The sequence below is a fragment of the Myotis davidii genome, unplaced genomic scaffold (assembly GCF_000327345.1).
Source record: "Myotis davidii unplaced genomic scaffold, ASM32734v1 scaffold453, whole genome shotgun sequence".
NCBI lineage: Eukaryota > Metazoa > Chordata > Mammalia > Chiroptera > Vespertilionidae > Myotis > Myotis davidii.
In genome coordinates this window covers 3,200,032-3,216,864 of record NW_006285234.1, presented here as the reverse complement: position 1 = coordinate 3,216,864, position 16,833 = coordinate 3,200,032, and the positions used below count along the sequence as shown (strand labels likewise).

At 43.1% G+C, this 16,833-nt stretch overlaps 1 protein-coding gene across 1 annotated transcript in view; it reads left to right on the top strand.

Moving 5' to 3' along the window:
• Nucleotides 1-16,833, top strand: part of PKD1L3 (polycystin 1 like 3, transient receptor potential channel interacting) — a 70,583-nt gene that overhangs the window by 13,039 nt on the left and 40,711 nt on the right. The window contains exons 5-13 of the mRNA XM_015558790.1: nt 1,367-1,416; nt 3,504-3,752; nt 5,899-6,030; nt 8,866-9,042; nt 10,317-10,444; nt 10,592-10,718; nt 11,705-11,833; nt 12,172-12,403; nt 14,804-14,997. Of these exons, the coding sequence (XP_015414276.1) occupies nt 1,367-1,416; nt 3,504-3,752; nt 5,899-6,030; nt 8,866-9,042; nt 10,317-10,444; nt 10,592-10,718; nt 11,705-11,833; nt 12,172-12,403; nt 14,804-14,997 (1,418 nt within the window). The remainder of the gene's footprint in view (nt 1-1,366; nt 1,417-3,503; nt 3,753-5,898; nt 6,031-8,865; nt 9,043-10,316; nt 10,445-10,591; nt 10,719-11,704; nt 11,834-12,171; nt 12,404-14,803; nt 14,998-16,833) is intronic.

Below are 16,833 nucleotides of genomic sequence, written 5' to 3'. Positions count from 1 at the left end.
TGTAAAAAATCAATAAAAATATATTTAAAAAAAAAAAGATCAGTTAGGTAGGTGGTTGAACAGTGTTGTGCAGGTTTTCTGTGTCATTGCTGGTTTTCTGCTGCTCATTTTGTCAAATATTAAGAGAGCAAAATCTCCAAAGGAAATCTTCAAGGATACCTATGGATTTGCCTATGTCTTGTCTTAGTTCTATCCCTCTTTGCTTCATGTATTTTGAAGCTCTATTATTAGGTGCATAAATATTTAGGATTGTTATATCTTACTAGAGGCCCGGTGCACAAAAATTCATGCACTGGTGGTGCGGGGGCAGTCCCTCAGCCCTACCTGCACCCTCTCGCAGTCGGGGAGCCCTCGGGGGGGTGTCCAACTGATGGCTTAGGCCTGCTCCCCCTGGTGGTTAGTGCATATCATAGCACATCATTCAGCCTTTAGGGTCAATTTGCATATTATCCTTTTATTATATAGGACATATTTATATAAATATACGGCTTTTCTTAAGAATACATTTTTGTAAAAGTATGAGACAGATATTTCTGCAGTGATGTTTATATACTGGCACCTTTATGGTTGTTTTTTTTTAATATTTATTTTTACACGGAGGATCTTTGAAGAGTAAGCAACAGGATGAGATGGTAGTGATTTGTCATGCTTCAGCTTCGAAATTCTAGCTGTACATCTTCATCAACAGCAGAAAATGAGCCTCTGGTCTCCTATGTGATTTACATTTTTAGCCAAGAATAACAAATAAAATAGGAAAAAATATTTCTATCCTAGGCTTTTACTTGAACTTAACATACTTTAATATATATATATATTTATATTAGAGGCCCGGTGCACGAAATTTGTGCACTGGAGGGGGAGAGGTCCCTCAGCCTGATCTGTGCCCTCTCACAGTCCAGGAGCCCTCGGGAGATGTCCGACTGACGTGGAGGAGGGAGAGACTCCCACCAATACCACTGCACTCACCAGCCGTGAGCCCGGCTTCTGGCTGAGTGGTGCTCCCCTTGTGGGAGTGCACTGACGACCAGGGGGCAGCTCTTGCATTGAGCGTCTGCCCCCTGGTAGTCAGTGTGCATCATAGCAACCGTTTGCTCTGCTGTTTGGTTGATTTGCATATTAGCCTTTTATTATATAGGAAGGAGGATATATTTTTTATTGATTTCAGAGAGGAAGGGAGAGGGACAGATAGAAACATCAATAATGAGAGAGAATCATTGACTGGCTACCTCCTGCACATCCCCTACTGAGAATTGAGCCTACAACCTGGGCATGTGCCCTGACCAGGGATCAGGAATCAAACCGTGACCTCCTGGTTCAGAGGTTGAGCCACATGGGCCAGGCTTAACCTACTTTCTTTTTTCTACAGGAGCCACTCATCATTCAAACAAATGTCACCAACCTGCTCTTGCTAATCCTGTAAGTACTTAACCTTCACAGCACACGTTTTGGAATCGTGTTCTCTTTACCAGTCCTGGTGGGTCCTGCCAGAGCTCTACTTTGTCTCACAGAGTGCTCTGAATTATAGTTTTCTGATAAGGAAAGGAAAGTATGTAAGTGCAGGAAAGAGGTTTAATGGATTATTTATTAAAGACGATTTTAAAGCCTATCTTTTGGCCTTCATGCTGGTATTATTTTCTTTTGTTGGTGGTTTCTTTATTCCCTGCTTCATTCCAAAAAGAACTTGTGGCATCTTACAAAAATATATACAATGCAATAATTTTTTTTAATTTTAAAAAGGAAAAGTAAAGAAATTGAGTGAAAAGTAGAAACTCTGCATAATCTACAAAATTTCACCTTCAAGAAATTTCTTAGCTTTCTTGCCTTTGTATCCTACATAGAAACCTCTCAGTAGATGGCTAAATATAGATTTACATTTATTTGGTCCACTGTAAAAAAAAAAAAAAAAAAAGGGTGCTGTTATAAGTATAAAAAGGAAGGGGGATGAAATAAAAATCCCTCAAGTTGGTATTTCTCAAGGGATGTTCTGCAGAAAAACAGCCAATATTGCTTAAAATATTGCCAGGAGGAATTTGTTTTACTGTAAGACTTCTTAGGGCCTTTTTGTTTTGTGAGGATATTTTCTCCATTGATTTCCAGAGAGAGAGAGTGGAACGTAGGGGGAAGAGACAGAGAGAGAGAGAGAGAGAGAGAGAAACATCAATGTGAGAGAGACACATTCATTGGTTACCTCCTGCACGCCTCACCTCCCCCCACTGGAAGGCAAGCCTGCCAAGGAAGCATGTGCCCTTGACCCACCCTTCAGTCTGCAGGCCGACACTCTATCCACTGAACGAAACCGGCTAGGGCAGTGGTTCTCAACCTTCCTAATGCCGCGACCCTTTAATACAGATCCTCATGTTGTGGTGATCCCAACCATAAAATTATTTTCATTGCTACTTCATAACTGTAATGTTACTACTGTTATGAATCATAATGTAGATATCTGATATGCAGGATGTATTTTCATTGTTACAAATTGAACACAATGAAAGCATAGTGATTAATCACAAAAATAATATGTAATTATATATGTGTTTTCCAATGGTCTTAGGCGACCCCTGTGAAAGGGTATTCAACCCCCAAAGGGGTCGTGGCCCACAGGTTGAGAACCACTGGGCTAGGGCATAGAGGCTTTTATATGCCCCAAACCTAACACTTCCCATTATCTTCTCCCCTATCACCCCAGGCTCAGCCCCCATCCGCTCCCGTCTGAACACTGCATCTTTCTCCTACTGAACTCCTTGCTTCTGTCCTCGGCCCCTTGCTGTCAGTTCTCAGCATAGCAGTGAGAGGAGCCTTCACAAGAGAAGTCAGATCCAGCGACTGCTCATCAAAGCCCCCTCACCCCCCATGTCTTCCCATCTCATTCAAAGCAAGTTCACACGCTTCTCAGTTTCCTGACATAGGACCTGCTCTCCAACCCCCTTCCCTCACTCCCCTCCACCCCCTGGATCTTTTTTTAGCTCCCCTCGTACCATTTTTGCTCATCCAGCCTTTTTGTTCTTCCCCAAACAAACAGCAGGCTGTGGCCTCAGGGCTTTTCCATTTCTTAAATACCCTTCTCCAGAATACTGACAGCTTTCTCTCTAATTCTCAGCCAAAATGCCCTTCCTTGACATCTGACATGCGTTAGTGACCACGCGATGTAATTTGTCTCTCTGTCTCCACCACCAACGTGGGCACTCAGGGAGGGCAAGAACTTGGCTCACTTTGTTCATTGCTGCACCCTCACTTCCCCATGCTTAGCACATGGTAGCTGTTTCATTATAAGTTACTGAATGCTTGACAATAAGTACACCCGGGAAATTGTGCATCTCAAAGAGGGTAATATCACACGCCACTTCCTCCAAACTGCTTGAGCACAGGGTCTTTTTGAGAGAAATATTTATAAATATCTCAGGGCCCTGGGAGTTCCAAAGCAATTCTGGAGACACCGCTTTCATTTTCATTATTTGGCTAAAATCGGATTTAGCCTTTTCCTTTTATATATTTTTATCTTTTAGTCGAAGACCCTGTGCCATTCTGCCAGCCGGTTTCCTTCAGTCCTCCCCGCAGTCACACAGCAGGGACTGTCAGTCACCCCCGTGCCTACCAGCCAGCCACCCCCTGTGACGGCAGAGCTCCCCAGGCCTGCGTCTGTAACACAGGCTGGAAACGCTCTGGTGGGAATAACTTCAAGCCCCAGAGAGGACTCGCATCCAGATGTCTCCACCACTCATCTCCAAGCATCATCTCAGAGCGCATCCAATCCGGTGAGTGAGGAACATGGAAGTCACAACTGGGTACGTTCATTACATGGAAATAGCACTTTTAAAAAATATATATTTTTTTTATTGATTTCAGAGAGGAAGGGAGAGGGAGGGAGAGATAGAAACATCAATGATGAAAAAGAGAGTCATTGATCAGCTGCTTCTTGCACATCCACCACTGGGGATCGAACCCGAAACCCGGGCATGTGCCCTGACCAGGAATCAAGCCCTGACCTCCTGGCTCATAGGTCGATGCTCAGCCACTGAGCCACACTGGCTGGGCTGGAAACAGCACTTGTATTCTTTCCTTCTATTTTGGTGTCATTTTGGGAACAGTGATGCTAAGAAGGAGCCTCGTTCCCCCTTTACCCCTGAGCAGAATATACCTGGGAATGCCTGACAGACAGGCATGTGTCCCGATTAAAAGCAAAAGCCAAAGCAAGTCCATGAAAATATCCCACATGGGGTCTTACGCCTATTTCAGTATTTACGGTCGTATTAGGTAATGCTGTTATATCAGTGCTTCGGCCGGGGAGGAACCCTTGTTGGCCTGCCCCATTGTCTGAGGAGCAGCAAACCCTTCGACACCTTCTCCACCTCACCCTCTCAACCCTCCTTTCACCTTTGTTCCCCTTCCAGACAAACTGGAAGGAAAGGCAAAGCTGCTTTAACAGTGTTGACTGAAGAAAACATCCTGCTTCTCCCTATTATTTGGGGTTTTTTTTTAAAACACAAGCCCTGCCTATAAGCCATCTAACATTCTCCTGTTAGAAAGGAGTCCTATTTTCTCTGGATCTGCTGTCGGTGGTAATGGAAACTAGATGTTCACTGTTGTCTCAGTCAGCATTGTGTTCTGCTGAGGGGAAAAGTGATCTGCAGCAGCTTAAACAAAGAGTGTTTGCTTGCCTTAAATAGAGAGAAATTTGAAAGATCGAATATCCAAAGAGTCTACAAATTATTAGAACTATCAAGAGAATTTAGAGATGTTACTGAATATCAGATCAGTATATACTAAAGTTAATTACATTATTGCATATCAGCAACTATCAGTTAGATTTTTTAAAAAAGATATAACAGCAGGTACCTAGGAATAAATCTAACCAAAGATGTACAAAACTTCTAGTTTTTCTGAGTCAGTTCAGGAAACCACAATAAGGCTTGATTGAGAGACATTGAAGAAAGGCTAAGTAAGTGGTGAAGTCTGCCAGGTTCCGCCCAGGTTAGACGTTCTCTCTGAAATACCAGGTAAGGCTGCCGCTGGAATGACGCTGAGTACAGCCTGACCAGCAGGCAGACGTGCAGCCGGGCGGCATCTGTGTCTCCCTTACCTTCACTCCTTCTTATTGACATCCCAGTCCCACAGCGTAAACCAAAATTGGGTGGGCCTCAGTTCTGAGATCTCTCTGTAACTGACCCAACCCCCTATAACCCTGTGAATCAGGAATAACCCTATTCAATTGCATGGCCCGTGAGGGTGGGGTCTTAACTGACGTGAACTGCTCCAGTCCTTGAGCCTAGCAGTACACAGTAGGCATTTAATAAGGACTTACTGAATACTGATTGAGTTAAGCTGTAAGTGGGTTGTTCTCTAGAATTCGGACCATGTAGTTGGTGTAAACAGATTGTCTCAGGGTTGGACTTCCAGTTCAAAACAAGTAGCCTCTTACGTTTTGGGACCATGCCCAGTGTCCTGGCTTGTTTGTTTTCTCGGGTTTCCTGCCTCTCTGCTCCTGCCGTGTGGCATGTCAAGGACTTCCCTCTTGAACAGGAACTCTTGGGTTGAGGGAATTACCGTGGGAAACCTGAGGGGATAAACACACTTCTGAATAGACAGGTTTTGTTGTCTTGAATTCCATGTTTCCTGCTTGTGATCATGGCCATAGCCTTAAGCTTACTCTTGCAGATCTTATTGTCAGACTCACTTGTCCTTGGAGCAATCATTGTATGACCTGTTACCATTTTCTGTATGAAGAGGTGAAAATTCTATTTGCAGAAAAGCCTCTGAAAGCAATAAGTGTGATGGAAAGCCTGTGATTCATAGAGCTTGTAATGTCACCAAAGGCCAGCTCTCATTAAAACAATGTCTCAAACTACTAAAGTGCAGTAATTATATGCAAATTATTTTGACAAAATCCTTTGTTCCCAATAGGTCACAGATGAAAGGGCATGGAACTTCAGCAAAGCGATGCATGGTTTGCAACCTCACAGCCACCTGCAGAAAGCTTGTGAGGTGCTCCAGAGACTGACAGCCATGATCCCAGGACTGTCCGAGCCAGTGCAGGTAAGCAGAGGCTGATTGGGAGGGAACAGATGTGCGGAAGGGGAAAGTGAAAAACAGGAAAGGAGAAAACGTATAATAAAATAGAAAATGTATAATCTGGAAATTGTACCCTGTACAGACTAACATTATGAAATACTTTGTGGAGACTCAATGGAAATATTAGCAAGTGTATTTGTACCTTTAAATCTGAAGATTGTGCCCTCGCTGGGTAGCTCAGTTGGTTAGAGTGTCGTCCCAATACCCCAAGGTTGTAGGTTTGATCCCTAGTCAGGGCACATACAAGAAACAAGCAATAATAAATATATAGATAAAGGAAGCAGCAAGTCACCGTTTTTCTCTCTCTCCCTCTCTCTCTAAAATCAATACATTTAAAAACTATATGTTAAGGCAGCTCTCTCTATGGAGCACGCCCAAGCCTTCCCCCCACCCCCTGCCACCCCCTCCAGGTGCATTTTCCTTGACTCTCTTAAGCTTCAGGTCCCTTCTTTTGCCTCTGTAACTTGTTTCTTGAGCCCATTACTTCTATAGCCCATTCCTTCCATCTCTGTGACTTTCTAAATAAACTTTCTCTTATAAAAAAAATCTGAAGATTGTTAAAAAACTGGATCAGTAGTGACATTCTCATTTATCACATCACTGCTTTTCTGATCTATGTGTCAGGAGAAATCACAGGAGACAAAGACAGATCCATGCCTTGCCATAGCATAGAGCAGCCTTGAAACAGGCAGCAAAAGTCCGTGCCTCCATGATATCTGCCTTTGTTGCAACCACATTTGCCAGTGTTACTTCCTCATAATTACTCATGCCTCCTTCTACTCCCTACACATAAATTAAGGTGGTAGGATTAGTGAGGATTTTCATTTTCTTTTTTCCATTTTCTGTATTTTCAAATATTGCAATAAGTACATAAATGCGATCTGTATTGGTTTATTTGGGAAAATTAGAACAAAAGCATATTAAATAAAAAGCATTCTCTAGATGTAATCACTATTATTAGATTAATCTTGATTTGCTGTGCATAACCTTCCAAATGTTTTTGATGCATACACAAAGTTTGTTGGTTTGGTTTATTTTAATAAAAATGGGGTTAAAGTCTACAAATGTTTCTGCCCATTGATTGTTTTACTCAATGCTGAGTCAGGGATATCTTTTCATGTCAGTACACATAAGTGAACTCCTTATCTTAATGTTTATTTTAGAGTTTACCCTTGCAAATAGCCATCCATGGATATCCTTATACCTACATCTTTCAGGACTTCTGCAAATATTTCTGTGGGATAGAGTGCTAGAAATAGAATTGACGGGCTTTTACATTTTCAAGAGATGACAAAACTATCCTCCCCTCCTAAAAGGAACTATTTTACATTCTCAGCAACCTTTCCCCCACACTTTCATTTTTGCCAATTTCAAAGGCAAAAAAAAAAAAAAGCATTTTATTGATTACTAAGTCCTTCATTGGACTACTTGTCTCTTTGTTTGTAAGAGAGCTTATTTATTATTGATATTAACCTTTTGTTACATATGTTGCAAATATTTTGTGTTCATGTCTTATTTTTAACTTTATTTACTTGTTTACTTATTTACTTTTAAATCCTCACCCAAGGATATTTTTCCATTGACTTTTAGAGAGAGTGAAGAGAAAGGAAAAGACAGAGAGAAATATTGATGTGAGAGAAACACATCAATAGGTTGCCTCCCTCACAAGCCCCGACTGGAGATCAAACCCATAAATTAGGTATGTGCCCTGACCAGAAATCGAATCCGTCACCATTTGGTGTACGGGACAACTCCCCAGCCAACTAAGCCTGCCAGCTAGGGCTTACCTTCATTTATTTATTTTTTTATACTTACTTTTGTTATTTTATTTTTCATACTAGAGGCCCGGTGCACAAAAATTCATGTACTCTGGGGGTGTCGCTCAGCCCAGCCTGCCCCCTCTTGCAGTCTGGGACCCTTCAGGGAATGTTCACCTGCCGGCTTAGGACCTAAGCCAGCAGTCAGACATCCCTCTTGCAGTCCAGGAGAAGTGACTCCTTACCACCCGCCTGCTCACTGCTCCTTAGCACTGCACCAGAGGGGAGAGGACCACCACTGCGCTCGCCAGCCTTAAACCTGGCTTCTGGCTGAGCAGCACTTCCCCCCACCTCCCCTGTGGGAGTGCACTGACCACCAGAGGGCAGCTCCTACATTGAGTGTCTGCCCCCTGGTGGTCAGTGCATGTCATAGCAACCAGTCGTTCTGCCATTTGGTCAATTTGCATATTACCCTTTTATTATATAGGATAGGATATTTTATTTTGCAGTTTTTAATAAGTGTAACTTTGAAAATAAAGAACATTTCAAAACAAAAGTAGTAGTACTTTTGGTGACTGTTCAGTAAATAGTTGTCAGTTGGTTCATTTGACTTGTTTTCCATGAGGGTAGCCTGCAGAAAGGAGAGTTAGTGTTTTCTGTTTCATTTAGAACTTCTCCTTGATCTCCATGTCAAGTCCGTCTTGAATGCTTTTGAGGCCCTGGATACAAAGGGACAGTCTGTGGGAGACTTCAGTCAGCACTCTTCTCTTCTGCATTCCTCTTTTAAGCTTAGTTGTGTTAATTAGATATTTGATCCTCTTTCCACTCAGAAAGGGTTATGTCATTTGCTTAGTGCAACCTGAAATAAGAATCCTCCCCATAGGTGATATGGAATAGTATATTTTCCTTCCCTGCCACAGTGTAACATTGCTTCTTATAAAAATGTATTTAAAATATGTAAAGAACACTTCTCAGAAGAACACAAATGTAAAACAGTCATAAACCATTCAGGAATGTCTATTTGCTTTTCCAAAATTCCCAGGTCGATGTTGTCGACTCCCTTATTTACCAGAGTGGCCAATTACTGAAAAGCCCATTTCAGAACAACAGCACTCTGGGCTTCCAAAGTCCTGTGACTGTCTGCCTCATTCACTCCTTCAGCGGTGTAGTGAAAGCCGACGAAGCAATGGGGCCAAGATCCAAGCATGGCATTGAGCAGGTGGGTGCGGTACATGCCACTGGCCCGCTCTCCTCAGAAACGTTCAGTCTGGACAGGCCCAGGTCTCGCACAGCCTCCCCCCAGACTCTCACAGCCCAGCTAAGCCTGCAGCGCTGACGACACTGCTCTGTGAATCCTGCTCTGGGGCCTCTCTCTACCCCAGCGAGCCCAGCCTGCCTAACGCTGTCATCTGGTGAAAAGACCTTAGCGCTTGGCACACAGCAAGCACTCAGTAAGTTATGTCTGCTGTGCACATGAGACAGTGTTCGACGTTGTTAGTCATTAGGGAAATGCAAATCAGCTTCCACTTCACACCTAATAACAAGCGTGGGCGAGGAGGCAGAGAAAATGGAACCTTCATACACGGTTAGATCGTAAGATGGTACAGCTCTTTGCAAAGAGTGTGACAGTTCCCCCAGAGCGTTAAAAATATAATTACCATGTGACCTAGTAATTCTACTCCATGGAATAAATCCACAGATGTCCGTCCGCCTGAAACTTGTACAGTCATGTTCATAGCAATATTATTCAAGTGGCCAAATAGCAAAAAGGTGGAAACAACCCAGATGTCCATGATCTGATGGATGGACAAAGAAAACGTGGTATGTCCATAAAATGGAATAGTATTCGGTAACAAAAAAGAATGAAGTACTGATACAAACTACAACATGGATGAACCTTGAAAGTATTATGACAAGTGAAGAAGCCAATCACAAAAGACCATATATTATGATTCCATTTATATGAAATGTCCAGGAGAGGCAAATCTATAGACTGTAGATAAGTGGTCACCTCAGGATTGAGGAGAGAGGGGCAGAAGAATGGACAGTGACTGCTACTGGGTTCTGGGTTTATTTTACGAGAGAGAAAAATATTCTAAAACTAGATCATGGTTCTAGTTGCACAACCCTGTGAGTTTACAAAAAAACCTTTGAATTGTATACTCAAAATGGGTGAATTGTATGTGTGAATTCATTATAATAAAGCTCTTTTTAAATATAAAAAAAAAACTATCATATGCAGATCTAGGGCAGCTTATATCATGGGGCAAAAGAAATACATATTTCTTTGGGGGGCCCTCTTAGTGGCACCGAGGATGGTGACTCTTTAGCCAGACTACAGGTACTGCCTATGGGTTCTCTCCAATGAATGTCACCTCCCATTACATCATTGTCAAGATCCCTGTTCCCCTTCCAACGCCCTCAGAATCATCATTTCACTAACACAATACCCTGAGGTTACACAAGTCACATGATATTTCCCTCTAAATGCAGGTAGAAAATATTCTGAAAAAGTCCTTGATGGCCCTTGGGGAGATCCAGGAAACATTTCTACGGCAGCATCCATTTTCTGAGTCTTCGGTGACTTTGACCTCTTCCATTGCTACCCTGATGTTGAGCAGGTAGCATAGGAGGAAGGGAGGGAGGGAGGGAGGGAAGGCGAGAGGGAGGGATTTTTAAGAAGGGAGGAACGAAGGAAGGAGAGTTTCATTTTAGGTTTTTGACCTTTAGAGAACAGATTGATTCCCATTTCACTTCTTTTTCATTAGCCAAAACATATCGACTTTGCCTCTGAGCTCGTACACTCTCGGATACCCAGCACCCATGCGGTTAGCCTTCCCATCAGCTTCGGCGCTGGAGGAGCTCTTGAATAAACACCCAGGAGTTAATGTTCAAGTGAGTGTGAAGTTGATTCTGACCAGAATAAAAGTGAGATTTGGTGGCTGTAGGCATTTGGGTGACAAGAATGCACCATGAAATGTAAGCTAACAGATCAAACAAGAGAAGGTTGTGTGCTGTTAATTTCTGTTTTACACTGGCAGGATTGAAGGCCTCTGAAAATGATCCACGATAGAATGGGGAGCATTAAACAAGCTTCTGGATTTAACTAAGTTTCTGTGTTATGATGTGAATTGATTCAACTCTTCACTATTATATAAAGCTAGGACTATCTAAATAATCACTGATTCAATATACCGACCTAGTCATATTGTATTTTTTTTCAGCAATTACTTAACAAACAGAAGTAGGATTGTTGCCTTATCCTGAAGAACAGAATACTTCCTAGTCAAATGAATCCTCTAGGTATAAAGATGTAAAAATAATAATAATTCTGAAGGTCACAGTAAATGACTCATCTTTAACTAATTAATTCTTTCTCATATGATCCTATATAATAAAAGGCTAATATGCAATTCCACTGAAATTCAGAAGGACTGGTCACTATGACACACACTGACCACCAGGGGGCAGGCGCTCAACTCAGGAGCTGCCCACTGGTGGTCAGTGCACTCTCACAGGGGGACCACCACTCACCCAGAAGCTGGGCTCACAGCTGGCGAGAGCCTCTCCTGCCTCTGCAACAGTGCTAAGGATGTCCTATAGCTGGCTTGGGAAGCGGGCCTAAGTCATCTGTCGGACATCCCCCAAGAGCTCCTGGACTATAAGAGGGCGCAGGCCAGGCTAAGGGCCCCCCACTCCTGAGTGCATGCATTTCATGCACCGGGTCTCTAGTCTTATAATGAGAGGTATTTCATTTGAGATATTAGCAAGGGGGAAAATCCCAACATTTAATTTATGGTATCTGATTACCTTATTATGTACTGGGGTGTTATTTATAAATATTTTGGCAATTGCTGAAACTGGAGTTTTCTTGTCTCTAGATAACAGGACTAGCTTTCAATCCCTTCAAGGATTTTGATGACAAGAACATTGTTGGAAGCGTCGGAAGTGTGGTACTAAGTTCTAATCATAAATTGCTCCGAGTCCGTGACTTAATGGAAGATATTGAGGTATGACTTGATTATTAGGAAATAAAGTAGAAGGGACTAGGAATTCCTGGAGAAAAGCATAGAAGGCAGCAAATCCGTGAAGGAAGTCATTGGAGATTCATGGGAGTGACATTGTTTCATTAACACCTTTACTTAGGAAATTGTACAAACTTTTCCTTATAAGCCGTTTTAGATCTTAGCCTATTACCCTTCCTTAACCCCTGACATTGTGTTACCTACTAAATTTCAAAGAGGAAGACTTAGGAATTTCATCCCATTATCCCTATAAAGGAGACTGACAGGCGTCAATCAATGGGTCACCTTAAATTTGAAGAGTGATGAACTGTCTCTCATTATAGATCATGCTCTGGAGAAATGCAAGCATGGAAACCCACCCCACCAGCGTCAACATGAGCACGGACTATTTTACCATCACAGTGAACGTCACTTCCCTGGAGAAATCCCTGATCGTGTGCATAGAGCCTGAAAGTCCCGTTTCAATGACACTCTACCTGGGGTTCGAGTATCAGCCTAACCACACTTTCTTTCACCTGAACATGACCCTGCCAAAGGCTCAGGTGGAGCAGAAAGGTAAGACCCCTCTCAGGTGTCAGCAGTTGACCACAGCACTTTGCAATGCATGTTTTTCTTTTCTTTTTAAATTAACTATTTTTTTAGATAACTGTATATTCACATGCAATTGTAAGAAATAAAAACATCTTATATACTTGTCACTCAGTTTCTCCTAATGCTAATGTCTTGCTTAACTGTAGTGCAATGAGGAAATGACATTGATCCAATGCACTGATCTTATTCAGATACCACTACCTTACAAGCACTCCTGTGTTTGTGTTTAGTCCTATGTACTTTTATCACGTGTATAGATGCATGTGACCATGAAATGCATTTATTTTATTTTATTTTTTTAATCCTCAACCAATGATATTTTTCCATTGATATTTAGAGAGCATGGAAGAGAGGGGGAGAGACAGAGAAAGAGAAACATCGACGTGAGAAAGACACATCGATTGGTTGCCTCCTGCACATGCCCCAACCAGGGCCGGGGATAGAGCCTGCAACCAATCAAGATATGTGTCTTTGACCAGAATTGAACCCGCAATCCTTCATTCCATGTGCTGACGCTCTATCCACTGAGCTAAACCAGCCAGGGCATGAGATGCATTTTTTAAAAGATGGATTGTGTGATATATAGAAGGATATTTATGTGATAAAGCAAATTTAGTAAATGTTAATTATAGAATCTGGTTATGATTTTATGGATGTTCCTGTAAAATTCTCTCAACTTTCTATATGATTGAAAATTTTCATAATAAAACTAGTGGTCCGGTGCACAGATTCATGTGCATTGAAAGGAAATTAGATCAGCCGAGAATTGCCGCTGCCAAGTCACCACAGCTCAGCAGTAAACCATATTCAAGGCCGACAGTGCCCCAGCAACAACGTAACCCATGGCCAAAGGTGGAATCGTGTGGCCCCGCGAGGAATTGGGCTCCCTCCTCTCTGGTTCTGGGGTGCATCACCCGAGAACCACCACTGCCAAGTCACTGCAGCTCAGCAGCTCCTGTGTTGAGCGTCTGCCCCCTGGTGGTCAATGCACATCATGGGTACCAGCTGGTCGGATGGTTGGATGGTCACTTAGCTGCTTTTTTTTTTTAAATATATTTTATTGATTTTTTACAGAGAGGAAGGGAGAGAGATAGAGAGTTAGAAACATTGATGAGAGAGGAACATCAATCAGCTGCCTCCTGCACATCTCCCACTGGGGATGTGCCCACAACCCAGGTACATGCCCTTTGACCGGAATCGAACCTGGGACCTTTCAGTCCACAAGCCGATGCTCTATCCACTGAGCCAAACCGGTTTCGGCCACTTAGCCTTTTATATATATAAATGTTGAGACTTCTGCAGAAGTAAAGTTCCAGCACAATGGGTCATAACATAGCTCAAATGTTATATGTATAGATGAATATGTATATGTAATATATCACTTATATATCAACTTTATTTCTAATCTTAGGTTTAGATAATGCCTGGAGATATCTCAGTAAGTCTTGGTATGAGATCAGAATGACTGTGCTGTAGTTTAGAAAAGTTAATAATTTCTCTGACATATATAAGTAGTAAAGAATTTCTGAGATATATAAATATTGCCTGGAATATACTTGACCAAAGAACTTTAAATGTAATACTGAAAAGTCTTAATAAAGAGCTACCCTTGGCCGTAAAAGATGTTGGGGAAAATGATCAGAATGGATAAAGCATGTTGTAGTCTCCCTCATGACAACCCACCCATATTGAAGGAGCTTTTTCTGGCTCCCGCATGGGCCTCGCTAACAGACACAGTCACTTTTGTAAGTCACCCTTCCCTTTAGACAAAGCCCCTGGGGCAGCAGCTCTCGCTGCGGGGTGCCAGCTATGAAGTCAGAACATGCACTCCCTTCTTCTCGCTGCTCGTGGCAGTAATCTCGCGTCGTTTGGAGCTGGGAGACATCTTGGAGATTCTTTCGTTTAGACTCCTTGTTTGAAAGATAAGAAAAGTAGAGATTTGGTGACTTAACAACCACCTGTGACAGAGCCAGGCCTGAAATCAGGCCTCTGGCGTGCGGTCCAGGCTCCGTCCTGGAACCACTCTGCTCCTGTCCTCGCTTCGTCCTTGGGTTTCATCGCCCCATACACCTGGGTCTTCTATCTACTAATTTTAGTGTGTGATGATTTCATTTTTCTAAAACTCTTAATACAGTCTAATTCCTTAGGCCTAAATTTTCATTCATCAAAAGAAGATGGTTTTTTTACTGCAACAGGAGTAAGGCAGGGCCCTGGATTGTATTACTGGTCATTTTTTAAAGAAACCACAGTGACTCTAAGCTTATTACTTTGTAAAATGAAATAACAACAGGCCCTTCAGAAGAAAGGGTTAACAGTATTTTTCTCCCACGTGCAGTGCAATTAAGCACTCTTCGTTGTTCTCAGATGAGGAGTATACATGGGTGCTGACTCCAGGGAGTTTGCAGCATGGGATCGGCATCTACTACATCACAGCCGTGTTGGATAAAAGCAGGGAGGAGGCTCAGCGGACTCCCACCCTGTTCTCCATCGTCACTGCCCTCACTCAGTGCTATTTCTGGGACAGCCACAACAGCACGTGGAGGAGCGACGGGTGTCAGGTAAGAAGCTGTGCCGCTTCCCCGCCTCTCTTCTGCCTTAGCTGGCATTGAACACGGTGCATCTGTTACCTCAGTTCCCTTCGAAATCATAGAAGGAGCCGGATGGCTCAGTGGGTTGGAGCATCACCCCATACACCAAAGGGTTGCAGGTTTGATTCCTTCTCTCTCTCCCTCCTACTCTCCCTTCCCTCCCTTCTTCTCTTCTTCCTTTCCTCCCTTTCCCTCTGTCCCTTCCTCTCTATATAAAAATCCATGAAAAAAATCCATTCTCAGGGGAAGATTAAAAAAAAAAACATAGAAGGGAAATAAATCAGCTGGGAAGAAGGACGGTGGTGTGTGGTGGGCTGGGCAAGAGTCTCTCTTTGGAGCAGGCCGTGCTTTCATATTTGTGATTTCTTTCTCAAGCATTAGTCCACGGTGAATGTGACAGTTGCAGGTAAAAGAAGAAAAGCAATATGTGGAAGGTGTTCAAGTCTGCAAGTATTAAACGTGTTGTGGGTAAACGGAAATGAACTTCCTGCTAAATAAAGGAGGATTTTTGTACTTAAAAAGAAGCTCGCCCATTCTTGTACCCTCCAGGCCAGGGACAGATTGTCACCTTTGTAATAATGTGGACTCCCAGGTGTCTGCCCACTTCACAGTGACACTACATTTTCACACTAATGGTTCTGTGAGATCCTGTCTGATGCAGATCCTGGTCCACTTGCACAGAGTGTGCTGCAAGGTTCCGGAAACCGTGAGGCTGCTATGAGCCATCTGAGAAGGTGTCACCCGGATTGGGACTAGAAGGAGAGGGGTTCCCTGGACGGCACCCACATCGCTCGTGGCCTCAAGCAGCGGTTTCTGGAGGATCGGGTGCTGCTTCCCAAGTACAGCCTCAAACCGGAAGCTTGTCTGAAGATTCTGTTGCCGTAAACCTGGGCAGGTCTGCGATCCTGTGATCCTGCCTCTCTATGGGCTCCCAGGGGAGGCAGTGCTGCTGGTCAGGGAAGCCACACACCAGCAACAGGCTGTCTCCCCTGGCAGGGCAGTGACCCCTGATGCAACAGGCATCAGGATGTGTCTCGCCTCCTGGAAGCCTCCCTAGTGTTAGGCTCTGTGAAGGGAACAGAGCTGCAGAGAATGGATGAGAGTTCGCCCAAGGGCAGAATTTAGGTGGGGCGACCAGAACTTAACCTTGTGCCATGCAGAGAAACCAGTCATAATGACACTATTGTAGACTTTTCATCTGCAAGATCACACATGGAATGGGTACCTTCCATTTACTCGCCTAGTAACTTTTTTTTAAATCCTCACCCGAAGATATATTTTTATTGTTTTGAGAGAGAAAGGAGGGGGAGAGAGAGAGAAACATTGATGTGAGAGAGAAACATCGATCGATTACCTACCATTTGCTCTCCAACAAGATCAAACCTGCAACCTAGATATGTGCCCTGACTGGGAACCAATCCACCACCTTTTGGTCTACGGGGACAACGCTCCAAGCAACTGAGCCACTTGGCCAGGGTCCTGGTGACGTTTAAAAAAAAATTTATGAGGAAATGTTACAACATATGGAAAGTTGTAAGGAATAATATAATAAAACCATGACACACCACTCAGCTTTATTACAGAATTAGCACTTTATTCTACTTAGATGTGTAGAAAGAATAAGACACACAGGCATAATCTACCGTATTTGCCGGCGTATAAGACGACTGGGCGTATAAGACGACCCCCTAACATTTCCACTCAAAATACAGAGTTTGTTACATACTCGCCGTATAAGACTACCCCCTCTTCCGCACACCTTCCACACACCAAATAAAAGGTAAAACAATATCAGATTTGATTTTA